Source organism: Bubalus bubalis, chromosome 10 (genome assembly GCF_019923935.1).
Source record: "Bubalus bubalis isolate 160015118507 breed Murrah chromosome 10, NDDB_SH_1, whole genome shotgun sequence".
Lineage (NCBI taxonomy): Eukaryota > Metazoa > Chordata > Mammalia > Artiodactyla > Bovidae > Bubalus > Bubalus bubalis.
In genome coordinates this window covers 53,989,085-54,015,221 of record NC_059166.1, presented here as the reverse complement: position 1 = coordinate 54,015,221, position 26,137 = coordinate 53,989,085, and the positions used below count along the sequence as shown (strand labels likewise).

At 39.2% G+C, this 26,137-nt stretch overlaps 3 protein-coding genes and 1 non-coding gene across 5 annotated transcripts in view; 1 reads left to right on the top strand and 3 right to left on the bottom strand.

Annotated features, from left to right (window-relative positions):
• Positions 1 to 4,084: 4,084 nt before the first annotated feature.
• On the bottom strand, positions 4,085 to 4,336 carry LOC123327865 (cytochrome c oxidase subunit 7A2, mitochondrial-like). The gene has a single exon (XM_044924582.2). It carries the CDS (start codon positions 4,334 to 4,336, stop codon positions 4,085 to 4,087), a length of 252 nt encoding a protein of 83 aa, XP_044780517.1.
• Positions 4,337 to 5,773: 1,437 nt separating this feature from the next.
• Positions 5,774 to 5,877, bottom strand: LOC112587688. The gene has a single exon (XR_003112187.3). It is a non-coding gene; the product is annotated as a U6 spliceosomal RNA (small nuclear RNA).
• An 8,993-nt stretch (positions 5,878 to 14,870) lies between these two features.
• The window catches only part of CCNC (cyclin C), a 26,510-nt gene continuing 15,243 nt past the window's right edge, over positions 14,871 to 26,137 (top strand). The window contains exons 1-5 of one of the 2 annotated variants that reach the window (XM_006052444.4): positions 14,871 to 15,187; positions 22,175 to 22,281; positions 23,104 to 23,188; positions 23,380 to 23,449; positions 25,444 to 25,495. In XM_006052444.4, coding sequence (XP_006052506.1) covers positions 15,156 to 15,187; positions 22,175 to 22,281; positions 23,104 to 23,188; positions 23,380 to 23,449; positions 25,444 to 25,495 — 346 coding nt within the window. In that variant the 5' untranslated portion in view covers positions 14,871 to 15,155. The remainder of the gene's footprint in view (positions 15,188 to 22,174; positions 22,282 to 23,103; positions 23,189 to 23,379; positions 23,450 to 25,443; positions 25,496 to 26,137) is intronic. The other variant, XM_025294636.3, reaches the window with a different exon arrangement.
• The window catches only part of TSTD3 (thiosulfate sulfurtransferase like domain containing 3), a 27,649-nt gene continuing 23,489 nt past the window's right edge, over positions 21,978 to 26,137 (bottom strand). Inside the window, exon 4 of the mRNA XM_044924339.2 lies at positions 21,978 to 23,525. Coding sequence (XP_044780274.2) covers positions 23,522 to 23,525 — 4 coding nt within the window. The 3' untranslated portion in view covers positions 21,978 to 23,521. The remainder of the gene's footprint in view (positions 23,526 to 26,137) is intronic.

The window sequence follows — 26,137 nt, the reverse complement described above, 5'->3', positions numbered from 1 at the left end:
CAGAGCTCTTGCAGCTGTTTCAGGGTTTAAGACAGGAGGAATTTCAAGTCCCTGAGCACTGAGAGTTTCCCTGGCTCCAGCTAAACCTGGCTGGGAGAGGAAACAACACAGCCGCAATTTGACCCTGCCCGAACCGAAGTGAAAGCACCTCTTGCAACCACTCCCCCCATCCTCCTCCCCCAACACACACACACGGTTCTCGTTGGGGGAAGATGCAGGAGCTGCCCTACAGGCTGCGCCCCACACACTTCCCCCCGCTGGGGCAGGTGAAGTCTCAGTGAAGAATTTGGAGATTGTTTCGACCCCGCTGCTGTTCTGGCCCGCAGCCGGCGGGTGGGGGCGTATCGCTCCCTGGAGTCCCGCAGGCCTGAGCCGCAGCTGGGCCGACGCTGGGAAGACAGGTGTGTGCTGTCCAACCCCGGAGCACCGGGAAGCGTCTGGGAACGAGATAGGAACGCCCGGGGGCTAGTCCGTCGGGAGGAATCATCTGGCATTCAAACAGCTCCCGGGTCTGTTGCTGCAGATTGGTCCGCGCCGCGAGACCCAGAGGAGAGCCAGGCCAGACCCGGCAGACGCGCACGCCACCCAGCGCCGCCTGGCGCAGGTCTCAGCCCGGCGTTCCTTCCCTCTATTAGGCAGAACGCTTAGCGCGTCTGTTTTTGTTCTCTAGTGTGGGCCTCCACAGGAACCGCAGTGCGGTCCTTATCTCCCTTTTCTCAGCTCCTGGAGCGGTACCCGGCACACAGAAGTTCAGTAAAATAATGGTTCATTCATTTAACAAGTATTTGTTGAGCGCTCACTATGTGTCGATGTGCCAAGTAAGGATACAGAAGTGAGCAACACAGACAAGGCATCTGGCCTCAGCAAGGTTATTTCCAGTTGGTCGAATTAATGAAAAAAGGATCAAGTATCAAGAGCAGCTGCAGCAAAGATTCTGCCTCTGAACAACCTTTCCATTGATCACCTCAAAAAGGAGATAAAACTAGAACCATCCCCTCCCTCTTAGGGTCTCTAGGGATGATTGAAGAGATCTTCTTTAATGTATTCTGTGGGCAAATTAACCTACTTTCTTGTATTTAGTGCTAAGGTCTTTATCTTTGCCTCCTCCAGAACTTGTATATTGAAACCTAATGTCCAGTGTGATGGGTGGAGCCTTAAGAAAGTGGTAGGTCATAAGGGTGGAGCTCTCCTGAATGGAGCTGGTGCTCTTATAAAAGACACTCTAGAGACCACCTTCCCCTTCTGCCATGTGAAGACACAGAGAAAAACTGCCTATGACCCAAGAAAAGGGTTCTCAACAGACATAATTCTGTCTGTAGTCTTGATCATGGACTTCTCAGATTCTAGAACTGCAAGAAATAAATGTTTTGTTTTTAGGCCACCCAGTTTATGGTATTTTGTTACAGCAGCCCAAATGGACTAAGAATTTCAGTGTATTTTCCATACTGAAGACAGAGCTCTGTCTTTAAGTTTTAAACAAAATCTATCATTTTAGTCTCAAGGAAGAAAACTCAAAGAAGACAAAGAATAAATAAGGTGAATAAAAAGGGAGATGAGTATTCAAGCAGTCCAATGATTAGAAACAAACAAAAAGAATGGTGGGGTTAATTTACACCAAGTCTCATTTTCCCTTCTCACAAAGAAATATTTTGAATTTAAGTCATGTGAACTAGGGGCTTCCCTGGTGGCTCAGACAGTAAAAAATCTGCCTGCAGTGCAGGAAACCAGGGTTCAATCCCTGGGTCTGGAAGATCTCCTGGAGAAAGGAATGGCTACCCACTCCAGTATTCTTGCTTGGAGAATTCCATGGACAGAGGAGTCTGGCGGGCTACAGTCCATGGGGTCGCAGAGTCGGATGCAACTGAGCAACACACACATGTGAACTATCCACTGTTTGTTTGTTTTTTTAAACATAAATCAAGATCTGCCAAGTAAAGGAATTAGAATCATAAAATAAGTACATCCTGATAACCTTGCCCTGAAAGGCAAGTCATTATTTGATAATACTCAGTACTCTCCTCCCTCTTAAGCTGCTTTAGCTTTGAAAAGACCTGCTGGTCTGTGTTCTGTGCGTAAGTCTTATTTATAAAGGAGACTGAGTGACAACACAGAGAGGTCAGTGCCACTGCAAGAAAAGTTTAACGTTTCTCACAATTCCCCTAGAAACAAAAGGGACAGCTCATCACACAGCCACAGAACAAACACCAGATTTTGATCATGAAGAAAAGGCAGGAGTGTGCAATATGTTTAGGCCAGACTTTTTATTAGGGTTCCTATGGGAAAGGTAAGGCCGGGCAGCGTGAACAATTTAGGAATGGCTAGTTTGAAGAGTGTCCTTGAGTTTTAGGCTATAGCTGAAATGGGAGAAAGCATTTCAGGACACAGCCAAGCATAGGCTTTTCTGTTTTGGCACAGAAAGAATTCAGCAAGAGGCAGTGACAGGTAAGGAAAAAGTTTAGTAGTGTAGGGAAGCATATGAGATTTACAAGCAGGCAGGTGAGGGAGTGCTGCCCAAGAGCTTAGTGGGCTACAGTTTTACAGTCAAAGGAAAAGTGAGGAGGTGGAGAAGACCAGCTTGCTCATTCTTAAGTAGATATCACGCTCTATCATTAGTTCCCCCTCCACATCAGGTGGGGAAGTGTTCTTGTCCCTACATGGTCAAAATGGGGATTGTCATGGCACAATCAAAATAAGCAAAAAAGTGGTGACATATACTAAAATATGGTAAATCATCTCAGGTTTCCATATAATGTCACCTTTTCCTTGTATTTTTGTTTTTAGTGTATGCCGAGGAGCATGTCCTAGGAATCATTAACTTACTGCCCTTGCTGGGCAGGATATGGGTCTCATTCCACCATTGTTTTATTGCTTTGGGCCATAACTTATGGCCCTGGCATGGTTTTGTTAAGCAAACATGCTTTCTTGAGTGATCCTTAACTTACAGGGGTCTATCATACATTTTTTTTCTTTTTCAAAAATAATATTTACTTATTTACCTATTTGGCTGTGCTGGGTCTTAGTTCCAGCACGTATTATAGATCTTCAGTTGCAGTATGTGGAATCTTTAGTTGCACCATGCAAACTCTTAGTGATGGCATGTAAGATCCACTTCCCTGACAGGGATCAAACCTAGGCTTTCTGCTTTGGGAATTCAGAGTCTTAGCCACTGGACCACCAGGGAAGTCCCATCCCATACTTTTTTCTTTACTTATGTTTCCCTAGTGGGATTACTTATTAAATTGCTGTACTTTGTCCCTTTATTCTGTTCCTATGATGGGGTGGTCCCTATTGCCTGGCACCTAACCCTGTGGTGATTAAGGCAGAGGAATATGGGCCAGATAGCAAAGGTATGATGGCTCTGGATTCATCAGTTTATATATCAAGGGCATACGTCTTGTTGGATCCTTTGCACTCCCTAAGAATTAGCTAGCCCTGATGGAACAGTCTCTCCCCAGCCACAAAGATTATGTAAGATGTCAAAATGTCATACAGAAAAATTTTAAATATGATTAATGCAACTGGGGTAAGAAGAAGGGGCAGAAGTTTCCTGTGGTCTTTTGAAGAGTTTGCCCCTGTGATCTGGGCAGCATACTTTCTTCTCTTAGGTGCCAGAAAATTACTTTGGAAACTGATTGGTTTGGGTGAAGGAGAGATGGAATCAAATGATAAATGCCAAAGAATAGGTTCAGAGAAGTAGAATCCAATGAAAGGATGAAATTATCAGCCAGACTTATGGTGGGCTGTTGAGCTAGGTTTACACCATAATCAATTCAGTCAGTATAGCAGAGGTTAAATGGACTTCTTGAGCTTAGAATTTGAGACTGTAAAGCCTTTCATTTGTTCAACAAATCACGTTTTCCAAAGATCACCTCCATATATTGTCTGACATTGGAAAGCAGGCCCAGCTGGTATTGTTATTCTGACTTTACTTGTATTTTTCATGGTAAAGACTGCTTTATTGATGGCAGTTAGTTCAAGTCAATAAATACTGATCCCCAAAGAACTCAGTTGTGTATCAGATTTACTGGTCCACAGAGAGCTAAATGGAATTGAACCAACTGATTGCTGGGAAGATAAACTGAAGTCAATCCTGCTTTTTGGGAAATGAAACTACAGCCAGCTGATATATGGCATATGCTGTTCCACCAACTGTAAGAACCATGGTGGCTCTATACAGGAGGGCATCAGCTATCCTACCCTTCAGGTGCACTGGAATTCCATTATCCTCCTGAAACAGCTTTTGTTTTGCTGGAACCTTATTTTCAAACTGCCTGCGTAAAGCAGTACTTATGGTCCTCTTAGTAATCTGATGTAGAGACAAAAGATTCCGTAGCATCTTGGCTCAGCTACTACTCACCAACCATGACAACTGACCACCAAGAACCATTATTCTGACTTTGAAGCTGAGCCTCAGACAAGTAATTTGTCCAAGGCCACATAGTAACTAGTGAATAGAAGAGCCCTTGTTAGTATCTGGGTCTGTTGTTCTATTCAGTGCTCTGCCCACTATTCATGAACAGTATAGTTCTGTTTCAACAAGGACATTTAAAAATCATAAGTATTTATTGAGGAATCATTAGTAAAGTGTTCAGTACTATGTGAGGGCCTGTGGGAGTGTGATATTTGCTGGTCCTTAGATTGCCGGGAGAAATATCAATAACCTCAGATATGCAGATAACACCACCCTTATGGCAGAAAGTGAAGAGGAACTAAAAAGCCTCTTGATGAAAGTGAAAGTGGAGAGTGAAAAAGTTGGCTTAAAGCTCAACATTCAGAAAACGAATATCATGGCATCCGGTCCCATCACTTCATGGGAAATAGATGGGGAACCAGTGTCAGACTTTATTTTTCTGGGCTCCAAAATCACTGTAGATGTTGACTGCAGCCATGAAATTAAAAGACACACTTACTCCTTGGAAGGAAAGTTATGACCAACCTAGATAGCATATTCAAAAGCAGAGACATTACTTTGCCAACAAAGGTCCGTCTCGTCAAGGCTATGGTTTTTCCAGTGGTCATGTATGGATGTGAGTGTTGGACTGTGAAGAAGGCTGAGCGCCGAAGAATGGATGCTTTTGAACTGTGGTGTTGGAGAAGACTCTTGAGAGTCCCTTGGACTGCAAGGAGATCCAACCAGTCCATTCTGAAGGAGATCAGCCCTGGGATTTCTTTGGAAGGAATGATGCTAAAGCTGAAACTCCAGTACTTTGGTCACCTCATGTGAAGAGTTGACTCATTGGAAAAGACTCTGATGCTGGGAGGGATTGGGGGCAGGAGGAGAAGGGGACGACAGAGGATGAGATGGCTGGATGGCATCACTGACTCGATGGACGTGAGTCTGAGTGAACTCTGGGAGTTGGTGATGGACAGGGAGGCCTGGCATGCTGCGATTCATGGGGTCACAAAGAGTTGGACACGACTGAGAGACTGAATTGAACTGAACTGAATATGTTCAGTGTTGACAAGTACTTGGTTTGTCCCTTCTTGGCACTATTGATATAATACAGAAGTCATACCCACTCCAGACACGCAGACTGGTGTTGCCTTCTGGCTCCACCATACTACATTTATAGACCTGAGCTGGTTGTTTAACTTTTCAGCCTATTTACTTATCCATAAAAAGAGCCTAGTAATACCACTTAATAGGCATGTCAATAGGATTAGGTAAAATATATACATGTAAGTATTATTAACTATAGTTTTGGGTAGCTGAATTTGATTTCACGAGATAGAAGATCAAGAATTGATTACCCAGCAGTTGAATGGGATTTTTTTTTAAATGTGAATATTCACAAATTTTCATGTTATCCTTGCACAGGGACCATGCTAATCTCTATATCATTCCAATTTTAGTATATGTGCTGCTGAAGCAAGCACTAAATAAGGATTTCTGTATTAAAAATTGTGCATTTAGAAGACTGCTCATATTAAAAATGTTTCTAATCATTATTAAATGTACAATGTGTAATGAGAGAGCATTAGAGTATGAACTCACCAAATTCAAGTATTTTACAATATTGTGTTAATTTCTACTGAACAAAAACAACACATGTATATATATGTGTGTCTTAGTCGCTCAGTTGTGTCTGACTTTTTGCGACCCCATGGACTGTAGCCCACTAGGTTTCTCTGTCCATGGCATTCTCCAGACAAGAATACTGGAGTTCATAGCCTTCCCTTCTCCAGGGGATCTTTCTGACCCAGGTATCGAACTTGGGTCTCCTGCATTGCAGGTAGATTCTTTCCTGTCTGATCCACCAAGGAAGCCCTATATACATACACCTATATACATTCTTTTAAAATATTTGTTTATATTTTTATTCATTTATATAAATATATTTTATATTCTTTCCCACTATGATTTATCACAAGGAAAACTTTTAAATCAGATTATACAAGGCATTTCTCTTACTGGCCATGGATCCCTGAATCTCTTGCCCCCAGTGTTGCCTTAATCATCTCTTATTAAATAAATAGCTCCCATAAGATCATTTAAAGTTTTTCACTATGCTCTGTATTCCATGATTTCCTCCCTTGTATCACATTAGAGATGAAAAAGAAAAAGTAAAATACAGTAATGTTTTTCTTTCTCCATTTTTTCCTATCCCCATTTATCCATTGGTTTATAATTAACATAAAAATCATTTTTCAAGTTCAGTTCCAAAGGATGAGATGATTGGATGGCATCAGCAACTCAGTGGACATAAGTTTGAGCAAACTAAAGGAGATAGTGAAGGACAGGGAAGCCTGGCATGCTGTAGTCCATGATGTCATAAAAAGTCAGACACGACCTAGCGACTGAGTAACAACAAGTTCAGTTCCAACCATTTTTCTAAGTTGCAAATTTAAAGAGATCATGCTATTTCCCCCCTTTTCAGCATTTTAAAGTCTTTGAAAAGTTTTGAGGCTGTTTCCTCAAAGAATATATAAAAAGTATAATTTATGCTTCCTGATTTCAACTCACAGATAGTTTTTATTCAATTTTCTGAGAAAAACAAATAAAATCAGTGTGGTTTAATGTGATGGAAGTGTCTAGCTGAGAATTTCAACAACAGAACTTATTTTGGAGAGCTTCCCAGAGTAAATAACACTACAGAGAGTCAGTACCAGATTGGCCATTTCCTCTTGCCCTGGGACACCCTGTGCTTATAGAGCGTGCTTACCATATTTTGTCCTAATCCTTCTTCTCTCTCCTTGTCAGTTAGGATGATCTTGTCTGTGGGTATTAGAAATGGCAACTGAAAGTTATTTAAACAATAAAGGGACATTATTTTCACATAACAGGAAGTCTGGAGGCAGTTTTTTGAGGGTGGGTTAATTCCACAATGAACCAGTTTTTTTCCCCTGTCTTTTAGTTTTGTCATTCTCAGCCTGACTGCCTTGTCCTCATAATCATAACACACCCGTCTCACCACATATATCACAGACAGAAGTTTCTCAGGCTTGGCACTATTGGCACTTTGGGATAGATAATTCAGTGTTTTTGCACGTACAGCATCGCAGGATATTTAACAGCATCCCTGGCCTCCACCTAATAGATGCCCTTAGCACCCACCTCATAGTTGTGACAAGCAAAAACATCTGCTGCTGCTGCTAAGTCGCTTCAGTCGTGTCCGACTCTGTGCGACCCCATAGACGGCAGCCCACCAGGCTCCTCCGTCCATGGGATTTTCCAGTTAAGAGTGCTGGAGTGGGGTGCCATTGCCTTCTCCGATATAATGAGCTAAACAGAGTTAAACAGAGTTAATTCTCTGATCTCTAACTCTAATTCATTACCATAGAGTTCAGTCTATCCTTTCTCTGTTGATTATCTGTAACTTCTTTATTTGATAGTAAGAAATCTGGCTCCCATTAGCTACTATCCATTTACTTATTTGTTCAACCTCAGCATACATGCAAAGCATATTCAGAATTGTTAGCCAATATTCTTATGAAAAATGAATGTACAAACCAGAGTACAATGTTTCTACAGTTCTTTTTGTTTTTAACTTTACAGTCTCCAGTGGAGTACATTTTTAGTCAGAATGTTAATACAGAAAGAGAGCCCACAAAAATTTTTGCCCAAGAATCCATATCTTAGCAGCAGCCTTGTTCTATCTCACTAATTCCATTACAACTTTGTGTGCATATTCTTCCAGTTTTTCCTTGTTCAAACTTAAATACATATACAGCCATATAAATACATGTATATATACATTAGTTCTACAGAAGATTTTGGTCTGGAAGTAAAGCTTGAGAAATACAATGTTTTAGGAACCCTCCTGATCCCCATCCCCGCCACAAGTAAACTCTAAAACAGTCAAGGTTAAGGATCATCCTCTTAGCCAGTCATGGTAATTCTAATCAGGACTGCCCCTAGCTGTATGGTGTGGAATCCCTGAAAAATATTTTTTTGTGAGTGACCTGTACATATATGAATAAACCAGAATAGCAATGGTGAATGAAATAGAGTGGAAGCTAAGTTCAAAGTTCACTATGTAAAGAAAAGCTGAAGAGCACAAAAATTAGTTACAGTGAGCAGAGACTATGAAGTAGACACAGAATGGGGGGAACTACACAGGCTAGCCGGAAACAAGAAAACGTACAGAAAGAAGTATGCCTCCATGAAAAGATGCTCAAGTTTGCTAATTATTAGAGAAACTACTGCAGTGAAGTACCACCTCACACCAGTCAGAATGGCCATCATTAAAATGTCTACAAATAAAATATGCTGGAGAGGGTGTGAAGAAAAGGGAACCCTCCTACACTGTTGGTGGGAATGTAAGTTGGTGAAGCCATGATGGAAAACAGTACAGAGGTTCCTCAGAAAACTGAAAATAGAATTACCATATGACCCAGCAATGCCACTCCTTGGCATATATCCAGACAAAATTTAAAAAGATACAATTAAAAAAATTTTAAAAGATATAATTTAAAAAGATACAGGCACTCCTATGTTCATAGCAGCACTATTCACAACAGCCAAGACGCGGAAACAACCTAAATGTCTATCAACAGATAAATGGATGAAGAAGATGTGGTCCATATTTACAATGGAGTACTACTCAGCCATAAAAAGAATAAAATATCTGCAGCAACATGGTTGCAACTAGAGACTGTCATGTTAAGTGATGTAAGTTAGAGAAAGACAAATACTATATGATGTCACTTACATGTGGAATCTAAAATATAACACAAATGAACCTATCTATGAAACAGAAACAGATTCTGTTGCCAAGGGGGATGGAGCCGGGGAGGAGGATTTAGTGGGAGATTGGGGTTAGCAGATGTAAGCTATTACATATAGAGTGGATAAACAACATGGTCCTACTGTATAGCAGAGGGAAATATATTCAATATCCTATAATAAACCATAATGTAAAAGTATTTTTTAAAAAAGAAGGTATGTATATGTATAACTAAATCACTCTGCTGTACAGCAGAAATTAACATAAATTGTAAATCACTTATATTTCAACTTTTTAAGCAAGTCTAAAATGAAACCTAGTTCAAAAAGATAATTAAAAAAAGAAGTATGCCTCAATCTTGCATAGTTTTCTAGTTACAGTTCTATTGTCAATTCATGTGTCTTTGTATTGTGAACTGTACATTTCTGAAAGGAACATTAGCAATCAAAAGAGTCTAATTAAAACACACAAATTTGAAAAAAAGAATGAATGAAAAGATTCATTCATTGAAGGAAATTAGCCAGTGTTCCAGGAGTAAAGGATGTGATGGGAGCAATTAGGAGAGCCTTTCAGTCCACAGCCAGACTGTGAGATCCATTCTGAGTATGAGTTTGAAAAATATATTAAAGTCAGATTTCAATCATTTGGGAAGACTTCTGAGACAGATGGATTTCTTCAGAGTCTTACAATCTGGCTTTTATTCTCACAGATTCAGAAACCTGAGCTGCCAGTCTACCAAGTCTAGACCATCTCTTAGGTGTGGACACACATTAACCAAACACACAGAAATTCATATGTTAAAAAGCCAGTATAAATTTGTTAATCTATGAGGATAATAATAATTGCCAAATTGACCAAATACTTTTGTTCACTACTCAGAGCATTATGTTTCTATAGGCAAATCCATGTGAAAAGCCAAATTATTACTGGAGGATTACTTAGTAAGTACACAGTTAAAAATCAGTAGGAGCCAGGGCTATTAAGCTATATCACTCTGAGGCATCACTTCCATTCTAAGACCATACCTGTTGAAGAGCCTAGATACTTAAGTCCATGAGCCAGAGCCATTGAATAATTGGAAGGCATTACAGAAGTCAGAATAGTGCACCCCATCCAAAGATGTCCACATCCTAATCCTCAACACCTGTGAATAAGTTAGGTCTAGGGTCCTCCACCCCATGTTATGAACCAGGCACACAATAGGAAGTGAGTGGGTGGGGCAGCGATCAAATCTTGAGTTTCAGGGCAAGGGAAAATTGAGTCTGAAGATGGAGTTGAGGTTGCTAATAGGTTGAATTTAAAATAAAGAATCCAGCTTATTCAGCTGCACCCAACGTAGTAATCACAGAGTATTTTAAATGCAGAAAAGGGAGGCAGAAGAGTCACTGTCAGAATGATGCTATGTGAGTCAATTGGCCATTGCTGGCTTTGAAAATGAAAGGGGGCTGTGAGCCAAGGGATGTGGGCACCTTTAGAAGTTGGAAAAGACAAGAAAAAATTCTCCTCTAGAGCTTTTAGGCAGGAACACAGTCCTGGTGACTCTGTGACTTTAGCCCCAGTGAGAGACCCATGAATTCAGGACTTCTGACCATCAGAACTGTAAAATATAGTAAATGTGTGCTGTTTCACATCACCAAGTTTATGGTCATTTGTTATAGCAATAGTAAACTCAAACACACATCTTGCCAAATTTGATCTTTCTGACCTCCATTTATATATTTCAGAAATTTCCCTTCCTTAAATACCTTCTTTCTTAAGCAAAATAATACAGTAACTTGGTGTAAACTTTTAGTTAAAATCACAGTTCAGACAGGCTTCTGTAATTGGTTCACACTGCCTAGACTTAGGATGTTTATTATTTAGACATTTTTTTGTTCTGGAGGATCTTCTTGGGAATGTTCTGTTTCTTGGTCCTGGGTGTAGGGTAAGGGAGTTAGAGAAGGGGAGGTTCGGAAAAAGGAGACCAGCACTTTACAGGAACAGATCACCTTTAATAAGGCGAGAAGGGGCAGCAGTCAGATTAGTGAGCTACTGTACTAACCCAAGAAAAGAGTAAGTGTATACAGGCTGCTGCTGCTGCTAAGTCACTTCAGTCGTGTCCGACTCTGTGCAACCCCACAGACAGCAGCCCACCAGGCTCCTCCATCCCAGGGATTCTCCAGGCAAGAACACTGGAGTGGGTTGCCATTTCTTTCTCCAGTGCATGAAAGTGAAAAGTGAAAGTGAAGTCGCTCAGTCGTGTCCAACTCTTCGTGACCCCATGGACTGCAGCTTACCAGGCTCCTCTGTCCATGGGATTTTCCAGGCAAGAACACTGGAGTGGGTTGCCATTTCCTTCTCCAATATACAGGCATATATGTGGAAATCTACTGTCTTAAGGGGGCCTGTTCTTCTCCAAGGTTGTTCAGTTATCTCTTAAATGGCTGGGGCAAGGAATTCTGGAGATCAGCCAGAGGCTGGGACCAGCTGGGAGGTGGGCGTAATCAACCTTACAGTAAATTTTTTTTCTTTTGGTGTGAGAGTTCTTTGTTTTGCATAGAATGGTGGGGAGGACCCGGAGGGGAGTTTTGAGCTGTGTTACTTTCCTTCACTGGGATTCTTCAGACTGACTTAATATCAGTGAGTTCAAATTATATGCATAGTAAGGACTGAGAAAGAATATTCCTAAACTTATAAAGGAAGTTTAAGTATCAGAGGAAAAAAAAATGCCAGCAAACTACATGGCTCATTACCTTTTGCATCCAGATAAGCTGAGGTATTTAGACTTTTTAACAGCTTTTGTAAGTTGCTGCATTCCACCAGAGATATCCTAAACTAGTTTTTCAATTCAGTTCATTTCAGTCGCTCAATCGTGTCCAACTCCTTGTGACCCCATGAATCACAGCACACCAGGCCTCCCTGTCCATCACCAACTCCTGGAGTTCACTCAAACTCATGTCCATTGAGTCAGTGATGCCATCCAGCCGTCTCATCCTCTGTCATCCCCTTCTCCTCCTGCCCCCAATCCCTCCCAGCATCAGGGTCTTTTCCAACGAGTCAACTCTTCGCATGAGGTGGCCAAAGTATTGGAGTTTCAGCTTCAGCATCAGTCCTTCCAATGAACACCCAGGACTGATCTCCTTTAGGATGGATTGGTTGGATCTCCCTGCAGTCCAAGGGACTCTCAAGAGTCTTCTCCCCCCCCCCCCCCAAAAAAAAAAGTCTTCTCCAATACCACAGTTCAAAAGCATCAATTCTTTGGCGCTCAGCTTTCTTCACAGTCCAACTCTCACATCCATACATGACCACTGGAAAAACCATAGCCTTGACTAGACAGACCTTTGTTGGCAAAGTAATATCTTTGCTTTTCAATATACTACCTAGGTTGGTCATAACTTTCCTTTCAAGGAGTAAGCGTCTTTTAATTTCATGGCTGCAATCACCATCTGCACCATTTGATTTTGACCAAAATCAAATCCCTTATGATTATACAGTGGAAGTGAGAAATAGATCTAAGGGACTACATCTGATAGACAGAGTGCCTGATGAACTATGGACAGAGGTTCGTGACATTGTACAGGAGACAGGGATCAAGACCATCCCCATGGAAAAGAAATGCAAAAAAGCAAAATGGCTGTCTGGGGAGGCCTTACAAATAGCTGTGAAAAGAAGAGAAGCGAAAAGCAAAGGAGAAAAGGAAAGATATATGCATCTGAATGCAGAGTTCTAAAGAATAGCAAGGAGAGATAAGAAAGCCTTAGCAATCAATGCAAAGAAATAGAGGAAAACAACAGAATGGGAAAGACTAGAGATCTCTCCAAGAAAATTAGAGATACCAAAGGAACATTTCATGCAAAGATGGGCTCGATAAAGGACAGAAATGGTATGGACCTAACAGAAGCAGAAGATATTAAGAAGAGGTGGCAAGAGTACACAGAAGAACTGTAAAAAAAGATCTTCACGACTCAGATAATCACGATGGTGTGATCACTCACCTAGACCCAGACATTCTGGAATGTGAAGTCAAGTGGGCCTTAGAAAGCATCACTACAAACAAAGCTAGCGGAGGTGATGGAATTCCAGTTGAGCTCTTTTAGATCCTGAAAGATGATGCTGTGAAAGTACTGCACTCAATATGCCAGCAAATTTGGAAAACTCAGCAGTGGTCACAGGACTGGAAAAGGTCAGTTTTCATTCCAATCCCAAAGAAATGCAATGCCAAAGAATGCTCAAACTACTGCACAATTGCACTCATCTCCCATGCTAGTAATGCTCAAAATTCTCCAAGCCAGGCTTCAGCAGTACATGAACCGTGAACTTCCAGATGTTCAAGCTGGTTTTAGAAAAGGCAGAGGAACCAGAGATCAAATTGCCAACATCTGCTGGATCATGGAAAAAGCAAGCGAGTTCCAGAAAAACATCTATTTCTGCTTTATTGACTATGCCAAAGCCTTTGACTGTGTGGATCACCACACACTGTGGAAAATTCTGAAAGAGATGGGAATACCAGATCACCTGACCTACCTGTCTCTTGAGAAACCTATATGCAGGTCAGGAAGCAACAGTTAGAACTGGACATGGAACAACAGACTGGTTCCAAATAGGAAAAGGAGTATGTCAAGGCTTGCTTACTTAACTTCTATGCAGAGTACATCATGAGAAACGCTGGGCTGGAAGAAGCACAAGCTGGAATCAAGATTGCTGGGAGAAATATCAATAACCTCAGACATGCAGATGATACCACCCTTATGGCAGAAAGTGAAGAGGGACTAACAAGCCTCTTGATGAAAGTGAAAGAGGAGAGTGAAAAAGTTGGCTTAAAGCTCAACATTCAGAAAACTAAGATCTGGTCCCATCACTTCATGGCAAATAGATGGGGAAAGAGTGGAAACTAGTTTTTGGTTCAAGCCAATTCAATTCAACCTACATTTATGGGGTCCCTCAAAGATGATTTATGCTTGAACTAATGAAGCCTAAACTGTATGCCCCTTACTTGCATGGCCACTGAGAAAACTGAGGGATGCTGGACATTTAGACGCTGGAGTTCTGGGTAGGAAGCAGAAACCAGGTTGCACACAGAAGTATTTCTATGTGATATTCTGGTAAACTGCCTAAAAGTTCACAGAAGGAAGGGACCTGAGTCTCCTAGCCTCTAGTCGTACCTCTTTTTGCATTGTTTCGCAGTCACTTCATTGCAAAAGAACTCCATTAAGAACCTATTTGGTTTGGTAGGTTTTGAGGCCAAGTGAAACTGTTCAAGTCGCTCAGTCGTGTCCGACTCCTTGCGATCCCGTGGACTATACAGTCCATAGAATTCTCCTGGCCAGAATACTGGAGTGGGTAGCCTTTCCCTTCTCCAGGGGATCTTCCAAACACAGGGATCGAACCCAGGTCTTCCGCATTGCGGCTGGCTCCGTTACCAGCTGAGCCACAAGGGAAGCCCTTTGAGGCCAAAATTAACTTTATTTCTCTTTCCAAACACAGGAGAAAGAACAGAAGTCAGGACGTCGTATACTTTAATACAAAGCCACTGTGCTGCTTCGGAAGCCTGTAAGATGGAGTAACGTTAACCCGAACAAGGGACGGTTTCGCCATCCCAACCCTTCTCCGTCAATCGGAATTACCACAGACGCCCGAGCCGCGCGGGCTCTAGGCCGGAAATGACGAAAAACTCTCGCGATACTGTCCCAACTGCCGCGAGACTTCGTGAGAGTCAGTTCCCGTCTTCTTTCTCAGTGTGCGCAAGGGCTATCTCCTCCCCGCTTCCTTCCTCCGCTACGGCGAGGCGGGCCGGAACTTTTGTCCGAAGGAACTGGTTTATACTGCAGAGTGTTGCCGGCCGGCGTCAAGGAGAAAAGGGTGCTATCTTCTTCCTCTCACCGTCGCCGCCGCGGAGCGGAGCTGAGTCCATCAGATCAAGGAGCGCGGTGACCGGGAGGGTTGGGTCTATGGTCGCTCCTCGCGCCGCTCCGCCGGCTGGTCCTTTTTTATCAGGGCAAGCTGTGTTCCATGGCAGGGAACTTTTGGCAGAGCTCCCACTAGTAAGTGATTTTCCTTTTTCTCCGGTCCTGGCTCTTGGAGGTGCTGGGTGTACGGGCCCTGCGACTCCTTTTGGCCTGGATCTCGGCCCTTGTCCGGAGCGCTGCGGAGGCTCCCGGGAGGCGGCGGCCGGAGGCGGGATGTGCTTTTTCTTCGGCGACTCCCGTCACCGCGCCCCCTTGGCCGGGTTTCGGAGTGGTAGAAAATTTCTTGGCGGGGGTGGGTAAAGAGGGATTGCGTCTCTGGGGAAAGAAGGTTCGAGAGTTTTAGCTTCTGATTTTTGGTTTAGCTAGGCCGAGGTTGGGGGCAGGGGATAGGCGGGGCTGGAGAGGGTTGGGATATGGGATGGGCACAGGTATGGGAAATGTGACACAGTTCAGAACTGTGAGGCTGGTTTCTCAGGACAGTTGTGGTTCGCTCTCGCCTGATATTTGTAAAGTAGGTTGGCATCAGTAGTCTTTTGTCATTCTTCTTCTGTGTCGAGCGTATTAATATTACTCCGAGGAAAGGAGGGAGTCAGGCTTGTTTCTGCTCATGAACCGCATTCTGCCACTGTCTTTAAGCCTATATGGTATTTATGTTTGTAAGGTATAGATCAAGTGCTCTCAACATTTGTCCATTTCGTTAGTCTGTGTCTCTTGTTTTGTTTTAAAAGTATATTTTCTAGAGACTTTACCAATATCTTTAACGTGTTTTCATGAATAAGTTTTTGTTGACGTCTGTACCGTGGAATAACAAGAGTAATACTGAAAACATTTCTCCCTAAATACATTTGTGTAAGCAGATAGGACGATAGTGATGGGACTAATTGAACTTTGGGTAGGCTGTACAGTGTATAGTTGAAAGACGAACAGAACCTGATGGTATCTTAGTGTAAATAATTTTTCATGCCAAGAGAGCATAAGTAACTAAATTTTGAGTGTGAGGATGGATTCCTGTATTATTCAATTGGTATTTTAGCCGTTTGCACAAGAAAAAAGAAACAATGGGCTTTAAAACCTATTTTCAGAAAAGCAGGTTTTCTTGCTATAAGTGGTTCTGTGGAGATGAAAGGCTATAGAAGCTTTACTTCCGATCATATTTAATTTGCACTGTGTTCACCGACTGAAATATTTGCTTGGGCAAAATTAAAATATGGAAAATTTCGGTAGTGAAGCAGTAGTATTCTGGTAAACTTTGAAAGAAGCTGAAAAAATTGAGATAGCCAGTTCTTGTTTATCAGAAGTTACAGCCCTTTTTTAACTTAAAAAAATAAAAAAGAAGTTCGACCCTTTGATAAGTCTTCTCATTATGCTTTCATTTACTGTTGGCTTATTAAAAGGGGGGCAGGATCTGTTTTATAAAATCAATTTACTTTTTCACTTTTCAAATATAAAATTATTATAATGTTAAATGTGCTGTTTTGAAAACTATCCTTGCCTCCCTATTCAAACAGTCCTGAAGGAAGGGGCCACTTTATCTTACTCAGATCCCTTGGGAATCATGGAGTCCCTGATCTGCAAAAGGTAACAAATATGAAAGACAAGACAATCAATTCAGGAAAAACAAAAAGATTATGAAAGCCACTGTTTTAGGTGATTTTGGTGAAAGAGGAAGATTGATATGAGTTTTCATGGCTTTAAATTGCCCTTTAACATTAACTGCTGCTAGCAGCAGTTTAAAAATGGATAACATTGCTGTTATCAGCATGGAAGTTTTTTTTTTTTCCTTAGTAACACAGGAAATAATGGTGAATCTTACAATCGTGTAATTTTAAATTTGAGAATATGTGGTGTTAACTGGTTTGTCTTCCATGCTGTGAAGAAAAACTTTAAAATAGTTGTTCGTGGAATTTATCTTTTTAAATATTTGAAATGACTGTGGAGAAGAAATTGATGATTTTGAAACAGAGACACTGGTAGTATTTTTCAGGAAGTTAAGTAGAACATGATACATTCTTTGACCATGGTGCAGTAAAACTAGGACACTAGACATTTGCTGGTTGACTGAAATATTGAACAGGTAACAAAAAATAAAACTACAAAACCAACTCTGGATACTTCACTGTATCAAAGAGAACATTTAAAATACAGTTACATATTATCTAGGAAATGGTATAACGAGATTAATATATTCGTGTCTATGGAATGTGGCCAAAGCCAAATTTATAAGAAAGTTAACATCTTGAATAACTGAAAAAGAATAAAAATTATATATTTTACTTCGGAATATTAAAAAGGAAACAGTGAAATAAACCTAAGAAAAAACAGGCATAATAAAGGTAACACTGATATTGAAAAGGAAAAAACAGTCAAATTATAAGAGCTGCCTCTTTGGAAGGGAAAACCAAAACAGTAGACTAAACTATGCCACTGAATTTAGGGGAAAAGGAATGATCAGTTCAGTCCCTCAGTCGTGTCTGACTTTTTGTGACCCCATGGACTGTAGCGCTGCTAGGATTCCCTGTCCATCACCAACTCCTGGAACTTGCTCAAACTCATGTCCATCTAGTCGGTGATGCAGAAATACAAAATGAGGTATGAGAAAAGTAAGTAATCACAGATGTACCTTTGGGTTATCTCCATTTTTCAAAGTAAATTTTAAAGCCAGAACAAAGCTATCAGAGAGCTACTTCTTTAAAAATTGCTCCAGGCCCACATTATTTCATAGGTAAATTTTTACCCACTTTCAAGAGGATCTGCCATTAAAGTTCCAATTCACATGAAAAGTTTTCCAGTTCTCTTGAGGCCATGGTAACACAGATAAAAATCTAGCAAATGTAGCACCAACAATGGTCACTTTCAAATATTGATGTAAATGTAAATTACTATCAAACAGAGTCCCACATTACATTAAAAGTATAAAAAATGACACTGGTTTTATTGTAGAAATTAGTCAATATTAGGAAATCTTATTGTAGAAATTAGTCAATATTAGGAAATCTGTTAGTAAATAGTGAAGGCATTAAAAAGACACCTAATAAAATTCATTCTTTTTTTTTTTCCAACATTCATTCTTGACTAAAGCTCTTATTAAAACAGAAATGGAATGGTAATGTTATGAATACATATCAGAGCATTAATGGTGAAACATTAGGAGATATATAATGGTGAAACATTGGGAAAATTAAGATGCCTCTTTAAGGTTGGTCTGAATATGCTACTAATGTAATTAGTAGGATGCTCGTGCTTGTGCGTAGTGACTTCATTCGTGACTCTTTGCGACCCCATGGACTGTGGCCTGCCAAGCTTCTCTGTCCATGAGATTATCCATGGACAATTCATTCATTCTTCAAGAATACTGGAGTGCGTTGCCATGCCCTTCTCCAGGGGATCTTCGCCACTCAGGGATGGAACCCGGGTCTCCTGCGTGTTCTGCATTGCAGGTGGATTCTTTACTCCTGAGCCACTGGGGAGGCCCAATTAGTAGGATAATGAAACATGACAAAATTATAAATACAAGGAGATAAAATTAACCAGAAAATTTAATTACTTGAAACATTATTAGAAATAATAAAGGTTTGATAAAATGACCAGTTAACAAAAATTTAAAAATTGAAAACTTTCTTTTAATGTTGATGGAAAAAAATAATTTACAGTGTAACAAAATATAAACTATTCAAGAATAAATTTAAATGTGTAAGACCTATAGAAGTAGAACATAAAGATTTTAATAAATGAAGTTTGAATGCTATCATTGTAAGGGTATAATTTCTCCCTAATTGACCTTTAAATATAATGCAATCCCAAACAAAATTTTGTATGAATTTCCTTTTTGGGGATGTGATATAATGATTCTAAAGTTTGTGTTTTAGAATAATATATAATTATAATAGAACTGCCAGAAATCTTCTGAAGAATAGTAGCAAGAGGTTTTTTCCATACCAGATTTTAATTACTTGATTTTGTATGTTTTAAATTTGGAGAAGGGACTGACAACCCATTCCAGTATTCTTGCCTGGAGAGCCCCATGGACAGAGGAACCTGGTGGGCTACACAGTCCATGGGGTCGCAAAGAGTCAGACATGACTGGGCAACTAAGCATATATGTTTTAAAATAACATGGCTTCCCCTGTGGCTCAGAGGGTAAAGAATCCACCAGCAATGCAGGAGACAGGAGATGCGGATTCAATCCCTGAGTTGGGAAGATCCTATGGAGGAGGAAATGGCATCCCACTCCAGTATTCTTGCCTGAAAAATCCCATGGACAGAGGAGCCTAGCAGGCTAAAATCCATGGATTGCAAAGTCAGAAATGACTGAATGACTAAGCACAATGCATAAGAACAAGAAAAACAAATTAAAAATAAGAAATTATAAAGAAGATCCAAATATAATGATAGAATTATACACCGTGAAATTCTGATGACATTTGAATAACCATTTAACAAAACATTTAGTGGGATCCTTACTTTATACCCTATATCAGTTTCCAGATGGATCACAAAAACTGAAAGAAAAAAGCCTTAGGGGTATTAGAAAATATGTGGAAATGATGTTGAAGCTGAAACTCCAATACTTTGGCCACCTGATGAGAAGAGGTGACTCATTTGAAAAGACCCAGATCATGGGAAAGATTGAGGGTGGGAGGAAAAGGGGACGACAGAAGATGAGATGGTTGGATGGCATCACAGACTCAATGGACATGAGTTTGGGTAAACTCTGGGAGTTGGTGATGGACAGAGAGGCCTGGCGTTCTGCAGTTCACGGGGTCGCAAAGAGTCGGACATGACTGAGCGACTGAACTGAACTGGAATTTTTTTTGTAAGTCATTTTGTGTCAGGGAAGGCCTTCCCATGTGTGACAAACATAAAATCAAAGTAAAATGTAAATAAATTTGAATAAATACATGATTCAAATTTCTGTATCACAAATCGTTAAATACTGAGAAATCATACTAAACTTGGGGAATGTTTAGAGCATATTTGACAAAGAAATGATTTTTTAATCCATAATATACAAATTTTAGATAATAAGACTGCTGCTGCTGCTGCTAAGTCACTTCAGTCGTGTCCGACTCTGTGCGACCCCATAGACAGCAGCCCATCAGGCTCCTCCGTCCCTGGGATTCTCCAGGCAAGAACACTGGAGTGGGTTGCCATTGCCTTCTCCAATGCATGAAAGTGAAAACTGAAAGTGAAGTCGCTCAGTCATGTCTGACTCTTAGCGACCCCATGGACTGCAGCCTACCGGGCTCCTCCATCCATGGGATTTTCCAGGCAAGAGTACTGGAGTGGGGTGCCATTGCCTTCTCCAGTAGATCATAAGACTATCTGAATCATAAAAAAGATGACCATACTATTAGAAAAATGGTCATGTAAGAATTCAGTTCAGTTCAGTCGCTCAGTTTTAGAATTACAGTGTACCAGAGAACTTTATTAAAACAATAAAGGTTTTACCTTAGAAGTAAATTTAAATAAAATAGTGAAATGCTAATTTGCCTTAAAGTTGTAAATTATTTAAAAGATAGGTAGTGGGAAGAAAGGACAACAGAAGACTGTCTAAAGGATGCCGGGACTCCTTATTATCTCAGGACTCTAATACTCTTAACAGCCGTCCAGTGCTGGGGATTCCAGTGGACTGTATCTCTGTGAAAAACACAATTTTGCTTTTTTGTAATTCTGTTTGAGAAAGTTGGAAGTTTAATTAGCTTTCCAACCAACCAAATTTCTGCATTTGAGTCTTAACCATATTTAAGTGTTACTGTGGCTTCAAAGAAGTTATTGATTCTGAAGTAGTGGGTTTTGATTGAGTTGACTGTTTTTAAAAAACTGTTTGGATTTTAATTGTGATGCAGAAGTTATAGTAACAAACATTTGGTTTGGTACAGACATTATTTCCACTCTGGTGGATAAGCTCAAGAAAGGTCATATCCCAAACTAGTTGTGTATAAAATTTGCTTGATTATAGTAGGAACAGCTTTGTTTTGAATAGGTAACTTACCTAGCAATATCTTAAGCACATTTCTTCCCTTGAAATTACTGTTAATTCTCTCTGTAGATCAACAAAGTTAAAAGGCCTAAGTATTTTTTTTTTTAAATACTGTGTAATGAACTATTAAAAGATTTTAAAACTTCAAAAAAAAAATAAGTAAAAGGTAGTAACCTGTTGGGTCAAGTATCTTATGACACACTCATGTCACTCGTGTGAATGGAAACTGCTGTGGGAGGCAAGCTGACAACGCATATCAAAATTACCAGCAAAACTGACCCATTAGTTCTACTTTTAAGAAGTTATTCCATATATTAATCAAATATACAAGGGTGAATTACAGATGTTCATTAAAGCATTACTTGTGATAGTGAAAAAAATAACTTACATGCCTATCAATAAGGATTAACAAAATAATGATCCATCCTAATGACATGCATCAGTTTAAAGGGATGCTGAATAACAAATTCACTGACAAAACTTTCAAGACACACTGAGTGACAAAAGCATGTTGTAGAGTATTTTGTGGGATCATGTCAATTGCCTTGTCTATTTAAAAATAGACTAGGCAGGAGGAGGAGACTATTGGTAAAATAAATTCTGAAGCAGCTTTTAACATGAATGGAATTTGTGAAGTAGGATACTCTAGTTACTCATGAACAACTGAGAAAAGATATACTTCAAATCTTAGGCACCATCAATTGGTATCAAATAATTTCTTTGTCACTAAGAAAGTGTAAATATTACTGCCTGTTAAAATGCTAGGCATCACTGAAGATGCATCTTGATCTCAGTCTTAGGATCAGTGAAACACCAGAATAGTGGCGATGTGGGGGTGGGGAGAGACAGATCAATAGACTGAGAAGGAAGGGATAAAACAGCAGATTTTTTTAGGGCATATTTACATTTATTAGTGAGATCATTCTCAGTGTCAATTTTCCAAGAAATGTGAAAAACTGTTTTTAAAGGTTACTTGTATTCTGTACTTCTCACAATATTAGCAGCCTGTTCAATCTTAGAATATTTTATATAACTTTGTTAGTGAATTTTCTATAGAATGTCTGAATCTTTGCCTTTTTTAGCTTACAATGGATTTTGGATAAACAAGATCTGTTGAAGGAACGCCAAAAAGATTTAAAGTTTCTCTCGGAAGAAGAGTATTGGAAATTACAGATATTTTTTACAAATGGTAAACTTTTCTTTTAATTGGTTGAAATGGTGCGGTTGGTTACCTCTGAATTACATGTTTTTCTGTAGTAATTTGTGATGTACTGTTTTAGTCCCTATTTTACATTTTTATTTGCATGTATGTTCTTTTTTTACAGTTTATATATCATTTTAAAAGTGATTTAAAGTCTTTTGTGAATTTTACATGTTAGAGACCCTCAAGACAGTCCAAAAGTATTAATTTCCGAAAGCTTTTATAATGTATCATTAAACTTAATTTAAGATTAGCTAAAGCAAAGTACTTTGAGGATAAATGATTATTTGGATTGGCATCCTGTATTGGTCATTCCTATCTTACAAGTGTGCTTTAGGATTTACAGTTAGAAAATCCTTGTTCTGCCACATGATAGCTTTGTCACAGAATCTTTATTACTCTCTGTCCACTTTTATTGCAATACTACCTCTCTGTTGTTTTGAGGATTCATTTTGGGTTTTTTATCAGCTTTATTAAGTAGTTGTTATAATGCTGATAGGTGTCTAATAATAAGAAAAGCATTGAAAACACTTAGCAGGTAGAAGGGAAATAATCATTCAGTCTCCTTGATTCAAGAATAGTTTTTACTGTGAGACAATTTCTGTTTTTTTGTTATTGTTTATGTGTAGCTATATATTTTTAAACAAATTTGCAGCCCTAGTACTAGACCACTGTGATCCAAGTAGAGCTGTATAGCATGTATAGGTTTTTCTCTTTGTTAAAATGAATATAGTCATCATTTAACCACATAGAAATTATTGTTAAATGTTAATTATATCAGAAATACATTTAACTTTATTTCTTTTTTAGTTATCCAAGCATTAGGTGAACATCTTAAATTAAGACAACAAGTTATTGCCACTGCTACGGTCTATTTCAAGAGATTCTATGCAAGGTAGGGATGTGTTATTTTGGAAATATTTTATGCATCTTTTAAACCCTTATCTAATGTTGATGACTTTATATAAGTGAATCATGTGTTTGCCAGAGTTATTCTTTTTTCCCATATAAATATTTTCTATATGAAATGTTTTCGTATATGTTTTCTGTATGCATGACATTTAACTTCATTTAATCATATTTTAGGTATTCTCTGAAAAGTATAGATCCTGTATTAATGGCTCCTACATGTGTGTTTTTGGCATCCAAAGTAGAGGTATGAATTCCTTTTCTGTTCTTCATCAAAGTACAGTCAACGAATATTGGTTCATCTGTTCCAGTTTTCACATTACCTGTGTAAAAATAATAACAGATGGCGATTTATATAAAATATTGAAATTTGTACAGGATCAAAGAAATATCTTCGGCCTCTAAGACATTTGTTGTTTGGCACTAAGGAGTATTGCATAGATGCTACGGCTTGTCCACTGTAAGCTGAGAATGTTCTCCCTTTTCCTCTGCATGCTTCCTGTGTTCTGCTGGCTTCCCTTCTTGCCTCCTGATTGGCTGCCCAGTGGGCTGTGGGAAAGCAAGCACTGGGGTGGTTATAGCTATTATATGCTTTCCAGCAAAGAATGGTTTGGGTGATGGAAAGAGAAAGATGGGAACTTTCAGCTAAGACCAAATCTCTGTTCACCTTACTTAACCTTTACAGTAGTTTTGAGAGAGCTCAGCTAAAATCCAGACAACAAAGCAGATATAATTAACTGGTCTTTATAATAATCTATTGTAATCTTTAGTAATATGAATCCTTTATATTATGTTTCTATTTTTAGATGCTGTGTTTAGAATAGTAATTGTATTTCTGAATACTGAATGGAATTTAATTGTAAGTGGTAATTTAAGGAGGTAGAACCAACTCTGTTTTTAAGTTCTTTAATGGAAAAGAAGGTGTTTATAAAAGGCCTGTGTTATGGGGTGGCTTTTCCAAATATTACCATGTAATTGTATGTATCTGAAGGACAACCAGTATGGGAAACCAAGACAAAAATCTTTATAAACTTTTTGTAGATTAACTTGGAGTTTTAATTTGTCTTCTTTGTTAGGTATCTTTTGTTACATGATTTACTGAATAGAACTCTTATAATTTACTAAGTGAAAGTATTTGCTTGAAGAATTTTGGGTAGAATTATCCTGGAAGATGATGTATTCTTTCATATTTGGTTATAGCATCTAAAAAAAATCTTTTAACTTTGACCAAATCTTTCTGTGTTTATCCAGTTGTGTGAGAACTATATTGAAATGTCATTTAAGAAAATGTCTGAGCCATTTAAATTTCAGTTTCATTTATTATGGCTTGAAGTTTATATGAAATATATACTACAGGGATACATGGGTTCACACAATTAGATAAGGATGTAGGTTGAAGGTTTTTGGATAGGCTCTAGTAGTTAGTTTCTTTTTTTGACTAAGGAACCAATTCTTGATTTTTCAGTTTAAAAATGAAACTTTCAGAAAATCCCTGGTGGTCCAGTGGTTTGGACTCCATACTGTCACTGCCAAGGGCCTGGGTTGGGTCCCTGGTCAGGGAACTAAGATCCCGCAGGCTGTACTGTGCAGCCAGAAAAAAAAAGAATACAACCTTTTAACTTTATAAGGTTAGCTACAAATTAATTAAGACTATGTAAGGTAGATCACCTCATAAATTTGTTATTTTTACAGCAGTGGTATGTTAAGTTCAAAGAAGAAATAGGAACTGATGTCCAAAGCCTTAATGCCATACCATGGAAATGAATTTGAGTACAGAAAACTGGCACTGTCACTTTAGAGCTTGGTTTCTACTTTGGTGGTGTGGTGGTTTATTCGCTAAGTCCTGTCTGCCTCTTGCGACCCCGTGGACTGTAGCCTGTCAGGTTCCTCCGTCCATGGGATTCTCCAGGCAAGAATCCTGGAGTGGGTTGCCATTTCCTTCTCCAGGGGATCTTCCCGACCCAGGAATCAAACCCGGGTCTCCTGCATTGCAGGCAGGTGATTTACCAACTGAGCTATCTACTTTGGTACCTTCCAATAATAATAAATTATAAAATTATTTAAGCATTTGTGTTTAAAGTAATTTTAAGGAAAGGTCATAAATTTAGATATTTAAGTACATCATTCTTTTGCAAACATCGGAGAAACATAGGAAATACTCTGTTTTAATAGACTTCAGATATACTTAGGTTCATTGGGTTATGTGTACTTATTTAGTCTCATTTACTTTTCTTTGTCTAGGAATTTGGAGTAGTTTCAAATACAAGATTGATTGCTGCTGCTACTTCTGTATGTAAGTGCAAAAATTATATTCTGCTTTAAAATTGTAATTCTGAAGAAGGCTCCATAGGACATAGATGTTTTGCAGTTTATGAGAGCTATGAGAGATTAGTTTGGTCTGTTAAATCTCTTGAGGTGAGGTTATTACTTTGACTGCTAAAAATGGATAGTTACTATTGATCAAAAAACATCAGTTCTATGGCTCTTAATTTTATAGTTTATGAGAGCTATGAGAGATTAGTTTGGTCTGTTAAATCTCTTGAGGTGAGGTTATTACTTTGACTGCTAAAAATGGATAGTTACTATTGATCAAAAAACATCAGTTCTATGGCTCTTAATTTTATCATTAGGGTAAAGAAAATTTTTTTCAATTTTATTATACTTTATTGCTCCATAATGACTAGCTATTGTGTTACTCTTGTGGGTGAAATAAACTATTTCTTTAGCAATTGTAATTACGTCTTTGATGGAGATTATGTATTTTTCCTCCATATGGAAAAATGTGGTGCAGGAAAATATGCTGACTCTTTAGTCCTAGAGCTGATTCTAAGCACCAGTTTGGGTCTAAGCAGCAGCTATGTAACTTTGAGCAAGTTGTTTTACCTTTTGGACTTAGTTTTTTATCTAAAAAGATGGGTTTTATCTACCTGTGAGT

Coding starts and splice junctions, on each gene's coding strand:
- LOC123327865 (XM_044924582.2), bottom strand. CDS start 4,336: ATGCTACGGAATCTTTTGTCTCTACATCAGATTACTAAGAGGACCATA.